The sequence below is a fragment of the Carassius auratus genome, unplaced genomic scaffold, assembly GCF_003368295.1.
Source record: "Carassius auratus strain Wakin unplaced genomic scaffold, ASM336829v1 scaf_tig00016696, whole genome shotgun sequence".
NCBI classification, from domain to species: Eukaryota; Metazoa; Chordata; class Actinopteri; order Cypriniformes; family Cyprinidae; genus Carassius; species Carassius auratus.
Window position 1 is genome coordinate 37802 of NW_020524703.1, and position 15067 is coordinate 52868.

The following is a 15067-nucleotide window of genomic DNA, read 5'->3' on the forward strand; positions in this document are numbered from 1 at the left end:
CAGATCAGAGGGTCACTGCAGTCACCCGGATCCAGTACGTATCCAGACCAGATGGTGGATCAGCACCTAGAAAGGACCTCTACATCTCTGAAAGACAGCGGAGACCAGGACAACTAGAGCCCAGATACAGATCCCCTGTAAAGACCTTGTCTCAGAGGAGCACCAGGACAAGACCACAGGAAACAGATGATTCTTCTGCACAATCTGACTTTGCTGCAGCCTGGAATTGAACTACTGGTTTCGTCTGGTCAGAGGAGAACTGGCCCCCCAACTGAGCCTGGTTTCTCCCAAGGTTTTTTTCTCCATTCTGTCACCGATGGAGTTTCGGTTCCTTGCCGCTGTCGCCTCTGGCTTGCTTAGTTGGGGTCACTTCATCTACAGCGATATCGTTGACTTGATTGCAAATTAAAACAGACACTATTTCAACTAAACAGAGATGACATCAATGAATTCAATGATGAACTGCCTTTAACTATCATTTTGCATTATTGAGACACTGTTTTCCAAATGAATGTTGTTCAGTGCTTTGGCGCAATGTATTTTGTTTAAAGCACTATATAAATAAAGGTGATTGATTGATTGAGAAGTAATACTTAGTACTCCAACAAAAATTTCCTTGAGAATGAATGAGTACATCTCTGAAAAATATATTTCTTGGTCATATTTTGCATAAAGAAAATGAATTATATTTATGCAAATGTAAACTTAATTTATGCTAATTGTAATAAAAATAACAAATAAATGTGTTTGATGGTCAATTTTTTTTTTAAATATTGAATCTGGGGTGAAATATGGCCTGGACATTTAAAATTATGTGAAATGTAACATTCAGTTTCAGGACTCTTTTGATAATTTATGGAAATCTATATCAACAAACTCACTGTCCTGATATGATGGATTGTTCTTGCAGTAAATTAATATATTAACAGATGCTTTTCACAACAAAAGCTTGTGATCGCCACAAGCAAAACTGAAAACTGAAAAATATATCCAAGATCTGAGCTAATTTTTACAAATCAACTAACAATATACTCTAAATCACAAGTGACATGTGAAGACTTCTTTGAAAGAAAGTGCAATTTTTTCTGAAGTCCAGATGCACACATGTTTATTATGTGTGATTTTCATATAATCGCACAGATTTAATTCTGTGTTCAGTTTATGCAAGCGTCTGTCCGTCCACACGTGATGTTGTGTGTGGATCAGCGCAGCTGTTCAGTGACTGGTGTTCACTATCTGTCCATCCAAGAGGGGGAGCTGTTCTCTCCAGAAGGTGAACTGGCTGAAGGTGTCACTGCAGGGGAAATCACAAGAACCTCTGCGCTTCAGGAGCGGGAAAACATGATCCACCACCTCACCTAGACGAACGTACCTGCACAGGTAAAGCACAGCTGACACACTCATTCATATCAAGTGTTTACGAACACACAATCAGTAGCAGTGGTAACTGCAAGAGTAACTAACTTAAAGTAGCAACACAACAGACTTGACTACATTTATCAGTAGCATGACGACAGTTCAGCTCTTTTCTAAACAATATAATCTTTTCAGGAATGCTAGTGGTTCAGTGAGTGCTACTTATGATATAACAGACTAGATAGATAGATAGATGTTAGGCTGTGTTTACACTTGTAGTATGGCACTTCCAAATATAGCTCTTGAGCGTACAGCCACCTCTCTGTGCGCCCAGAACATGTTTTTAGCGTACCAGTACTTTCATTTGGACATCTGCTTTAATAGAGGTTTTAATCATTTGCCTGCGCTGCCGCTTTTCACAACGCCCTTCACAATGCACGCTTCCTAATTCTTCCTAGTTCGGAGTATGGAGCGTGAATCATTTGAGTCAGTTCGGGAGTTCGGAGCGGGTTCGCGAATCATTTGAGTCAGTTTGGGGATCGCGAATCATTTGAGTCAGTTTGGGAGTTCGTAGCGGGTTCGCGAATCATTTGAGTCAGTTTGGGGATCGCGAATCATTTGAGTCAGTTTGGGAGTTCGGAGCGGGTTCGCGAATCATTTGAGTCAGTTTGGGGATCGCGAATCATTTGAGTCAGTTTGGGAGTTCGTAGCGGGTTCGCGAATCATTTGAGTCAGTTTGGGGATCGCGAATCATTTGAGTCAGTTTGGGAGTTCGGAGCGGGTTCGCGAATCATTTGAGTCAGTTTGGGGATCGCGAATCATTTGAGTCAGTTTGGGAGTTCGTAGCGGGTTCGCGAATCATTTGAGTCAATTTGGGGATCGCAAATCATCTGAATCAGTTCGGGAGTTCGGAGCGGCTTCGCGGATCATTTGAATCAATTCGAGAGTTCGTAGTGGGTTCACGAATCATTTGAGTTAATTTGGGGATCGCGAATCATTTGAATCAGTTCGGGAGTTTGAATGCAGTAGCTCTTTCTAAGGGTATTTTTTCAAAATCCTTTTGCACATTTAATTTATTTAGGTCGCCTGTTGACTGCTGTATATAAAACCCCTTCAATATAGTTGTTGTTACCTCAGGGGATGAGGGGAGTCATCAAAAAAAAAAAAAAAAAAAAAAACAGAAAATATATATATATATTTTGGCTATAATAGAGAACACCGGCACCTCTTTTGGGCCACTTAAAGCACTGGAACTAAACATTAAAATCATGTGTGTGCATTCTGGGCTAAATGCGTTCGCTGTATGTATGGTCATATGGTGGTATTTTTATTTAACAAATTTTATTTACAAAGAAAATGCACCAGAGTTTGATCTAATAGAACCAAATCTGTAAAATGTAAACAGGCTCCTAGTGAGAATTTTTTTCTGGAAACTTCATTTAAATGAACCATTTCAAAAACTGTGCCCCTGATTCATTAACTGTCTTCAGATTTTCTGGCAATGCAATTTGTGCAAGATTCTCTTTATTTACAATCAGACAGAAATCAGAATTGGATTAGTATTTCTCCAAAATAAAAGTTTGAGGGTTTAAAATGTTAAAAGGAATTAAAATGAAGAATCATTAGTACTATAACTTAATGCTATAATTTTCAAATATTCTTTTTTTTCTTTTATATTTTAAGTATTATATTTATGTCTTCATTTTTATAGTTATAGTATATACTAATGATAATAATTTCAAAATAAACTAAATATTTTGAAAATAAAAACAAAGAAGAATAGAAAAAACAAACATGTTTTCTTGCATGTCATACAAATATCACAAGAGAACAGTGAATTTGTGATTCAGTGTCATTAAATTATTTAAACATTAGCTTATATCTCAGGGTATTTCAAGTAAATATTTTATTTCTAAGGGGTTTGACTGAAAAATAAACATTTTGAGAGCCCCAATGCTTAGTATATAGTATATATTAAAAGCTTACTAACAAAATTAACAGCTAACAATTTTAATTCTTCTTTTTTTCAGAAAGGTAGCTTGTGTGTAGTTGAACTAGACATTATGAGTAGCTTGCAGCTGGACAAACTACAGTTTCAGAGGCGCTTCCCCAACACTGGTCACTCAGTAGTTCATACTCACGATGAGATGTTGGTCTTTGCATGTTCCTGGATCAGTTCTCCTTTAGGATTGACAGTGAAGATTCTGTTTAAGGGAACACCAACTTCCTTATAGGAAAACACATCCTACAGACGCAACAGACAGGGTGATTACAAAGCTACACATCGCACAGATCACCTCCAGGCATCTTTATTAGGCCAATATTCTACAGCATTTCTTGCAATCTCATCGTCTCTCTGGGTTCACTCACAGTGTTTCTGTTCCCAAACGCTGCGTAGAAGGGTTCAGTGTTTGGGAAGAACAGATTCTTAATGTCTGTCAAACACGCCACCTTAAACTTCTCCGGCCTCTTCTCGATTACCTCCCTGAAAAACAGAAAGAGATGGCGTGTATCTACTTGTTTTACTATATTTACACTTTATAACGTCAGTCAAAGTTGTTATGCATTAAATCCTTTATTTGGGTCCAAATACTAGGGTAACTTTAGAGTTTTTAACATAAAGAATAAAATCAATTCTGTATATCCATGCAGAACATATCTATAGAATCTCAAAAATAAATCATGTAACTCAAATTCTTTTAAATCAGTTTGTGCTATTTTATTTTGAATTGATTACATGAAAATGGAATCTGGGTTAATATAAAATCAATAGAAGGCCACAAGATGCCTTCAGATAAGTAGTGCTGTCAAACGATTAATGGCATCCAAAATAAAAAATGTATTTACATAATTTATTTGTGTGTACTGTGTATATTTATTATGTGTATATATAAATAAAAAACACATGCATTTAAATATTTAAGTAAAATGTTATGTTTAATTGATTAATCATTTGACTGCACTAATAGTTAATTAAATCTGTGTGTGTGAGTGCGCACTGCAAGTAGTAAATAAACATTTTACAAGAAACTTCTATTTCAGTCTTCCTGCTTCAAAAATTCACATTTAATTCAATGTGTCACTTGATATTTTCTTGTGATTATTTGTGAAATTTATTTGTAATTTATTTAGTATAAAGAAAATCCTACAGCTACAATCCTTTTTTTTTCTCAGCGTGTTTGTGTGAGAGTAATCACCTGTGCAGTGCTGATAGCAGGCTGCTGGGACTCAGTAAAACGGGTCCCTGGGGTAACATGGTTCCTCTCTCATTTACCCAGTGCAGGTAACCCCGCGTCATGTCAGCCATACCGATCGCCCTCGCCGAGCAATACAGAAACTTATAACCATTCCTATGAAACATACACAGGTGCATTTCACTCCTCATCCTACTGACCTATCAGAGAATCAGAGAAAGCGTGTGTGGCCTCTTACTGGCTGATGCTGTGATACAGACTTGCGATGCCCTGATGGGTCCAGTCTTTACCCAGCGTGGGCAGAATGTGCCCTAGCTTATCTGACCTGTGAAAGAAGATCAACAACGTTACACGAAAAGATAAATTATTGCTTAAGGTTACGATTATGTTTGCGATGATGTACCTGGTGATTGTGCCGTCGATGTCTGATATGATGATTTTATCATCCCAGTTCCACAGGTAGATGATTCCTTCACAGCGACACGTGCCCTGATACTGAGTCGTCACACTAAACACCGCATCATTAGGACCGTCCTTTAGCTGCAGACTGACCTACAGCAGACACACAATCAGAGACACTTCTCTCACAGGTAGTTTTGGAAACTCTGAATCATTCTAGTGAACTGGTGGACTACAAGCATCTTTTGCAGCTATATACACTGCCATTCAAAATTCTCTAATGTGTACCAAAGTTGCATTTATTTGATCAAAAATACAGTAATATTCTGAAATATTATTACCATTTCAAATAACTATTTTCTATTTGAATATATTTTAAAAAGTAATTTATTCCTGTGATGCAATGCTGAATTTTCAGCATCATTACTCCAGTCTTCAGTGTCACATAATCCTTCAGAAATCATTCTAATATACTGAATATTTGCTGTTCAAGAAACTATCTTAGTACTATCTTACTGTGACTGTTGAAAACAGTTGTGCTGCTTAGTATTTTTGTGCACACAAATTCAGGATTCTTTGATGAATATAAAACTAAAAAGACCAGAATTTATTTAAAATAGAAATCTTTAGTAATATTATAAATGTTTTTACTGTCACCAGTGCTTTAAGTGGCCCAAAAGAGGTGCCGGTACTCTATTATAGCCAAAAAATATTATTACTATTATTACTATATTGAAGGGGTTTTATATACAGCAGTCAACAGGTGACCTTAATAATAAATCCTTTTATTAGTTTGTGGATTTGCTTGAGCTAGAAAGAACTACTGAACATAAATAAAATGTGCAAAAGGATTTTGAAAAAATACCCTTAGAAAGAGCTACTGCATTCAAATTGACTCAAATTATTCGCGAAACCCGCTCTGAACTCCCGAACTGATTCAAATGATTCGCGATCCCGCTCCGAACTCCCGAACTGATTTAAATGATTCGCGATCCCCAAATTGACTCAATGATTCGCGAACCCGCTCCGAACATAGACAGTAAAAGAAATGGACACAGCGACCCCATTGGAACTCAATTGAGACAAGTGAAGACCATTTTTAGCATTTTTTAGCACTTCCGTTTCTGACGCGCAGACTCAAACAAAGCTTGACGACGTCAGCAACCTGTCTGACAGATGTAAATGTTCTAGTAGCTGTGCGTGCAAACTGCCATCGTTAATCTTGCAGAGATGGCGAGCTTGAGCGGGGAGTTCTTTGTCGTGAGTGAGCAGGAGTAAGTATTCTGATTAATTATTTTGTATAGTATTTTAAAATGTAACGCCAGTACGCCATATTAAGTTAATTGCCTGCGAGCTTCTCCTCCTGTCTGTACGGTAATGCGACAGAGAAAATAGTGGTTATGACGCAATCGTTAGCCTATTTTTTACAAAAACTGTTTATACAGGGCCATAATGTAACATAGAAGGTAATGGAGCCCTTTATACATTGTCGTGTATCTTTAGAAATAAATAATGGACAAACCGAGTCTTTAAACGCCTCAGATGTAAAGTTATTCGCTGTCAAAGGGACGCCAAAATGAATGGGAGTCAATGGGAATGCTAACGCAAGTGAAGTTCTGCTACAAGATGGCAGCCCCCACCCGACTTCAACTTCCGGTCGACTTCCTTGCCCCCTGGCTCCGAACTCCCGAACTGACTTAAATGATTCGCGATCCCGCTCCGAACTCCAAAACTTACTCAAATGATTCGCGATCCCCAAACTGACTCAAATGATTCGCGAACCCGCTACGAACTCCCGAACTGACTCAAATGATTCGCGAACCCTCTCTGAACTCCCGAACTGACTCAAATGATTCACGCTTCATACTCTAAACTAGGAAGAATTAGAAAGCGTGCATTGTGAAGGGCGTTCTGAAAAGCGGCAGCGCAGACAAAGGATTAAAACCTCTATTAAAACAGATGTCCAAATGAATGTACCAAACGCTAAAAGCACGTTCTGGGTGCAAGGAGAAGTGGCAGTATGCTCAAGAGCTATATTTGGAAGTGCCGGTATTTTTACAGTCTATGGTACCGGTGTGTACCGGCCCACTTAAAGCGCTGACTGTCACTTCTGATTTTGACTTTAATGCATCCTTGCCTCTTCTCGTACGTATTTTTGTACAATCTGAATCATTCTAGTGAGCTGGTTCATTTGAATGAGTCACTGATTCAAGTTCTGTATGGGATTCCAGAGCATTTGTTTTATAATTAAATATTTTGCTAAATATTACTTTTTGGTGCTTTAATTAAATTAGGTTTTACTAGTATTCAGTCTGGCATCAAATCTGTTCCAGGTTTATCTAATAAATTAAGATTAAGATCGTAAATGTTTCTTAATTAAATTCAATATTCTTACCAGTTGTTCTGAAGAGAGGCGAAGTGTTTTCTGATAGGACACGCCCCCTCCTGCAGGGGCGGGGTCTGTGTGAACAGGGACAGGGCTTTGTTTTGCAGTTAAGTCTTCATCGCTGGAGGAGGATTCGTCTTTCCGCCTGTAAACACATTTTTGATCAGGCAAATGAATGATTACAGACTGCAATAATTCAGATGACATTATTCTGTCAGATATGAACCTGTTCTTGATGGTCTCATCTCCTGCAGGACATGATGAACCGCCTGAGACTAAATCCTGCAAACACAAAGGACTCACCTATAGGGACTTCACATAAAGTCACAAACCCTTGAAACAAAGCCCATGGTGATGAGGTGTACATGTTTGAGTACCGGTTTAGAGCTGTTTGTTCTTCCTCGCCATGAAAACCACCATCTTCCTTGATTTCTGGGCATTTTCTCCTTCATAAGTCTCTCTATGGTGGCCTGTGAGGGACATGCGCACAGGCGTAATGCTCAACAACTGCTGGGCTCTCATGCAGGGAAAAGGATTGATAGAAACTAGTGCAACGAACTGAAGAAGTAAAGAAACGAGGTACGTGACAGAAGACAAACTCCAGCATAGAACACACATGACTGAGCCTTGCAAACTAAAACACACACACACACACACACACACACACAGGGAGGTGATACACAGGACAAGAAAACACATGGGAAAACTTTATCCCAGAGTCATCTTACATATGTGAAGATGTCAAACTACAAACGTCTTGTGTTATTTGATCAAAAACACAATATGAACAGTAAAATCATTAAATACTACAGTTTGTGTTTCCTATTTGAATATATTTTAAAGTGTAATTTATTCCTGTAATCAAAGTTGAATTTTCAGCATCATTACTACTGTCTTCAGTGTCACATGATTTTTTAGAAATCATTCTAATATGCTGATTTAGTGCTCAAGAAACATTTATTATTATTATCAATTTTGAGAACAGTTGTGCTACTTCATATATTTGTGTATAATATATTGACATTTTTTTTTAGATTATTCGATGAATAGAAAGTTAAATCAAAAGAGCATTTATTTGTAAATAGAAATCTTTTGTAACATTATTATAAATATCTTTACTGTGACTTTTGATCATTTTAAAGGGATACTCCACCATGTTTTCATATTAAACTATGTTTTTCCCTTACCTAAGACGAGTTGATACATACCTCTCTTGTCTCAGTGCGGTGACACTTTGAAAGCACTTAGCTTAGCCCATTCATTCAATATGGGCCAAGCAGAGAAGCTACCAAACACCTCCACGTTTTCCCTATTTAAATACAGTTACTCGCGTAGTGTAACTCGACCTAGGATGGTAACACAAAACAAAACGTTGCGCTTTTCTAAGCGTGTAAAATGGATAACTATATTGTATGGCGGAATACCATGGCAAGTGCTTGTAAGCACTTCGTCTTGGCGCAGTAATATCTTCACTCGTGAAAAATCCTCTCACCGTCCCATGCTCCCTCTAGTGAAGATATTACTGCGCCAAGACGAAGTTTTGTATAGTTAAATATGAAAACACGGTGGCGTATCCCTTTAATGCATCTTACCAAAATAAAAGTATTTGCTTTAAAAAAAAGAAATCTCACCGACCCCCAAAATGTGAGTGACTCGAATCAGTGAAATAAAATTAATATGAAAGCACTGATTTGTAAGTGTGTGTGTGTGTGTGTGTGTGTACCTTAGACAATGGTTTCTGGAAGGCTTGCATAGCCAACATAGTTTATACTTTTTAGCAAGTTTGCTCTAAATTCTTTACTGATGTACGAATAACTATAGCAATATTATTTCAAAATATTCACTTATTGGACTGAAGCAAAATCTTACTGATTTACATTACATACTATAAAAATGTAATCTTAATATTTGATCATGTAAGTATCAGCATCTGCACCAAGCATATTTTTCCTCAGTGGTGCTCAGAATATAGCCTAATTTATTTAATTTACTCCTCAAGTATGAGCTTCATATTCTTACGATATCATACTATGTAATCCATGAAAGCCTGATGTATCAAATATGATATTTCTACAAATATTTTGTCAGAAGGTTCAAGATACTCAAATAAACATGCCTCAAAAGCCTGATATATAAATTTGATAACCACATTTTACTATGATTTTTCAAAAAAATTATGTATGTATATTCAAGTTAACCTAAGTTGCTTCAGTAAGAGTTTGTCTTGAAATTCAATTCAATTTTCAATTCAAGTTTATTTGCATAGCGCTTTTTACAATACAAATCGATACAAAATCAAAAAGGACCTAGGACAGATCCTCATGGCACACCATATTTTACTGATAATAAATGAGATGACTCCCAATTTAAATAAACAAAATGGTAGCGATTGGACAGGTAGGATCTAAACCATCTTAGAGCCTGCCCTTGAATACCTGTATAGTTTTGTAATCGATCTATGAGTATGTCATGATTTATGGCGTCGAATGCAGCACTAAGATCGATTAAAACTAGAAATGAGATGCAGCCTTGATCTGATGCAAGAAGCAAGTCATTTGTAATTTTAACAAATGCAGTTTCTGTGCTATGGTGAGGCCTGAAACCTGACTGAAATTCTTCATACAGACCAAATATTAATGTTAATCTTAGATTTACCTCATAAAATAATTCAATTCTGAAAATGAGATTTTTCATACTATTATTTCCTTGTTCATGCTTTACAGAGTTAGGGCAGCTTTAAAGAGAGGTGACATTATGATAACACACCTTTTAGGGAAGTAAAGTGCCGCCACTTCTGGCTCCAGATCTTTTATATCATCCAAGTACACGCCATCAGAACCCAGATGCCGGCTTTTCTTATCTGCAAGAGAACACATGCATCACTATGAATTACATAATGCACAAAAACAAGCTGAATTTTTAACCAAAAAAACAATGCACAATAACCTTTTCTTTTAGAAGGGGAATCAGTCTTGTTTTGTGGGCGGGGTCCAGCCTTTGCTCCGCCCTCCTCAACCTCTGACATCACCCAAGCCGCTGGTGTCACATCCTGCTCTTTGGCTCTGTTTGATTGGCCATCAGAATCTAATGTCCGGTTTCTGTTATGGCCATGGGTTGCCATCTCAGGGATGACTCTGAAATGTGTGTTGTCAGAGACCGGGATTGACAGTGGACATGCAGGCATGACATCTGGTTTCGTTGACAGAAACGATGGCTGTAAATACATAATTTTGTTAGGGAGTAAGTATGAGTTTAATATATGAGGGGTATTTCGAATCACATGGATGTTATAGTTAATGTTAGATGGATTAATGTGTCAGTGAGTTGTTTTTTAGGATAACTCTGACCGTGGCAGCTTGCGGTAACTCCCCCCAGGACCACAACATTGCCGAATCCTCCAGCTGATCTTTACTAAGAAGCTCAGAGTCACTTTTAGGTGTGCACGGACGAGACACATTAGGACTGGAGAGAAAAAACAGGTTCCTTTATTGCACAAACTAGATATTTATATGCAAAACTCATTAATACTGTGCTAATAAAGCTAAAACAAATTGCAGGGAGAGCACTGACAGAAATTTTTTGGCAATATTTTAGCAGAAAAAGTGTTGAATAGTGGTGCGTGTGAGCAAGTCTGTGTATTTGTACACCACCTGTGAACAGGACTCCACTCTCCATCTGAACGAGCATGAATTGTGTTTTGTGTGTTTTCAGTGGATGAACCTCCATTCATCAGGTCTCTACACACATAGATACATAAGAAGATACCTATGTTGAGCAATATAGTTCAAAAATGTTTTTAAAAGAAGTCTTTTGTGCTCACCTAGGCTGCATTTATTTGATCAAAATACAATTTTAAATAACTGTTTTCTATATGAATATATTTTAAAATGTAATTTATGTGATCAAAGCTGAATTTTTAAGCATCATAACTCCAGTCGTCAGTGTCACATGATCTTTCAGAAATAATATTAGAGTCATTTATGACAAAACACTATCAGCTATTTTGATATGTATGTATTTGCTCTGAAATGGCTTAAACAGAGATCAGCTGACCTGTTCTGATCGGGCTCGTCGCTGTCATTGATGTCGATGTTGAACAGTTCTTCCTCTGAGAACTCCACACTCTTCTCCACCTTCACATCCTCCACTCTGCACTTCCTTCTCCTCTTCCTCCTCTTCTTCATCACTGCATTCTCGCGGCTGGAGCCCATCAGTAGCCCCCCGTCAGACGGAATGGGAGAAGTGGCCAGGTAAGATGGAATCACTTCCTGTAAGGAATCACAAAGGGAAAGTAAAAAAAAAAAGTGAACATGAGACTTACAGTTTGTACTATCATTAGACATTAGTACGACGTTTGTTTAGGCTCTAAATGGGGTCAGGTAATTTTATTGAGTAAATATAAAATGTGGTGTAGTAAGCTGCAGTGTTAAATTACAACAAAACTGAGGAAAATAAGACTCTGTGGGAATAAAAAGAGGATGTTCATTCACTCAGCTGATCTTAGCACCACAAAGTCTGATTCTTATAAACAAAACATCTTCTTTCTTTTCTTTTCTTTTCTCAAAGAATGTCAGATTCACAGAGGCCTCAATTTACTTCCTGTATTCCTTTCAATATGATCCCATTCAGAAAACGAATCTGTTTAAGTATACTATTCTGTTCCAAAATGCTGTTCTATGTTCTAACATCACTGTACTGTTCTAGAATATGGCACTGTTCTTTTTAGAATTTAAGAGCTTAGAATGTTTTGAAAACATTATAAATTCTAAAAGTATTACATTGTGTTCAGAATCTGTTTCAGAAAACTGGATCAAGATGACAGCAGGATCAGAGTAGGCTTTGAGCATTTGAAAATACTTCAGACTTCCATGCAGCTTTACATTTATTTAATCGAGATCTGTTATGTTTATATCCTTTACAGTTCAAATATCTTTGCGCTATGTCAATTCATAGGTCAGAGGTCACCAAACTTGAGCTTGCGTTCTCTGGTCTCCAGTGCTTAATATGAATAGAAGTGAATGGAGCACATTTTTAGTGTGACCAGAGTTTTGGAAAGGAAACTAGCATGAAAATTGGTCATAATGTGAGGGATTGCATGTTCTGCACCGGATCGGCTTCTGTCTCCTTGACAAAGAAAGCTTCTCCGTTCTCGCCCAGCTTCATGTGCAAATCCACAGGTTCCCCATTGATCTCAATGTCTACCTGATCGACAGAGAGAGAGAGAGAAGAGAAGTCAATACATTCTAGATCAACCGGATGTCATAGAGAGGTCAGAAGTCATATCACTCACCACTTTCTCTCGTGATCTCAGGACACCCATTTTTCCGAAGCGTACGTGAAATGGAGAGCAGATTAGAGCTCCATCTGGCTGCCGGACAACAATGACATCTATGCAGCCGGACAGAGTGGCAGGATTCAGACCTCTGTAGAGCTCCTTCACCTGCACAAACACCTGCCCCGCTAGCTGACCCACGTAATTCATGGTCTGAGACTAAATGGAGAACAGAGGAGAGACGTCATTTATGGAGTATGGTCAGTATGAACTCTATGGAACATTTTTGGAGTAATTTAGCAGTCCATCACTTGCTCACCAATGTGAATGGGTGCCGTCAGAATGACACTTGTATTTTGGCAATGGTTTGAACTTTTGACGTTTCTTAACGATGGATTTGTTCATTTCAAACACTCAGCTTTTCACTTTTTGAGACATTAACTGATGGACTGGAGCGGTGTGGATTGGTTGTGGATTACTGTGATGTTTTCATCAGCTGTTTGGACTCTCATTCTGACGGCACCCATTCACTGCAGAGCATCCATTGGTAAGAAAATTATGTAATGCTAAATTTCTCCAAATCTTTTCCTATGAAGAAACAAACTCATCTATGTGCATCTCGGATGGCCTGAGGGTGAGGAAATTGTCATTTTGGGGTGATCTATTGCTTTCAGAGAGAACAGCATATCATAGAAACTAGAAAGTGGATGTTTTTGACAAGAAAAAGCACACAACCAACCAAAACATCCTAGCAGCCACATAACAAAACTCTTAAAGGCACTCGCTACACTTCAGCTTTGTGGTTGCAACTTTTGTATGGGCATCACTTACAATTCCTACAGAAAATCTCGCTATTTTTTCAATTACATTTGGTAAATTAGCCAATAGTGGTGCAGAAATTACACACTTTGCTTTGAAATAATCGAGTATATTAAGCATTGTATAATGAAGGACATTAAATTCTAATTCATAACAACGGCAAATTAATTATTGATTTTCTGTCATAATCTCTAGCGAAGGTCATGACAGTATATCAGACTACAAGCAGGAATTCTGTCACGTTACTTCTACACTTGATCAAACAGACATGATGCTTTTATCAAATACTGTCTGGGCAATATGAAACATTCAGTCCTCAGCTGAAGGTTAATGATCTGACCATAACATACATGTTTATAGACTCTATTTAAGACCACCCGTCTGTCAAACACCTCAGGATCAGATTTCAGAATCTGTCCTGTACTTACATACACAATGTCAATGTGCTCATGTGATATTATCACTGCTGTACACCTCCTAGTGTCATATTCCTCCATAAGTTAATAATGTCAGCCCCAGACATGCTAACTGAGTTAAGAGAACAGATGAATCCAGAAATATCCAGAGAGGAGGGCTACGAAGCCATCGGTTTCTTATTGAAGCATTAAGCTTTAAGTGGAGTCAATGCAAAAATGACAGAGAAAGAGACAATCTGTCAGAATATATTTGAGTTATTTGTATTCAGTAATTAAAATGTAATCGTTAACAACATAAAATTATATTATAACTATATTATTTTAAAATTAGCATAATAATATTAAGCGTACATAATAATATAAAATTATAATATAATATGCATTAATTAATAATTATAATATATAATCTGATATATAAAAGTATAATTTATAATATTTTTTATTATTTATTTATATTAATTTCTTATTTCATATTAATAAATAAATTATAAAATGTTATATTGTAGCATACTAATTTTTTTTTTCGACATTAAATAATCGGATACTTAGAAAAAGACTAAAAGATTAAGGACAGATATGAACACTTATGATATGAACAGGACAAAATATCAGCTTTGAAAGTGACTCATCAACAGCTGTCATTATATGAGTTATGCAATCAGAATAAATACGAAAACATTTTTTACACATGTCATTTAAGAATATCAACAACACAATTTCATTTCACATCCCAAACCATCATCAATAGCTTGCTGTAGTGGTTTATACTAACGTTAGGTAGATGTATGTTCGTAAATAAAGTCTCTCTCACCTCTAGCTTCGCTCAGCTAATGGTGTTGAGGAGTGAAGGACAAACAGAAATATTCATACATTCATACTCTCGCTGTCATATTTTGCGTCTCGTCAGCGGACGATGTGACGTCACGTACACCAAAAAAAAAAAAAACATCAAAGAAATTAGCCGCTCTTGCGGGTACCCGCTGCTGAGTGAAAGCTGTGAATTGATTCTGCTGTCCAATCAGCGCACAGCTTTCATGACACATAGTTGCGGCTGTGAGACGACTGTGCTGACCAATCAGCGCGCAGTTCTCATCGTCCCGAGTGGCTCTAGTAAGGTGATCCTCTTGTCCAATCAGTGAGCCGCTTTCACTGACGTTCAGTGTCTGCTGTTTTTAACATTTTACATGTAGAAAGTTTAAATGCATAGGCAAGTTGAAATACATAA

General features: G+C 37.4%; 1 protein-coding gene across 1 annotated transcript; it reads right to left on the bottom strand.

Annotated features, from left to right (window-relative positions):
• Positions 1-736: 736 nt before the first annotated feature.
• Positions 737-14795, bottom strand: LOC113075312 (phosphatidate phosphatase LPIN1). Its single transcript, XM_026248008.1, has 18 exons — positions 14654-14795; positions 12626-12826; positions 12442-12537; positions 11389-11603; positions 10986-11072; positions 10683-10797; positions 10282-10549; positions 10102-10195; positions 9059-9095; positions 7713-7805; positions 7562-7617; positions 7345-7480; positions 4954-5102; positions 4789-4875; positions 4554-4706; positions 3727-3841; positions 3498-3601; positions 737-1372 (listed from the first exon to the last, which is right to left on the bottom strand). The coding sequence occupies exons 2-18, from the start codon at positions 12815-12817 to the stop codon at positions 1216-1218; spliced, it is 2154 nt and encodes a 717-aa protein (XP_026103793.1). The 5' UTR covers positions 12818-12826; positions 14654-14795; the 3' UTR covers positions 737-1215.
• Between the last annotated feature and the right edge of the window lie 272 nt (positions 14796-15067).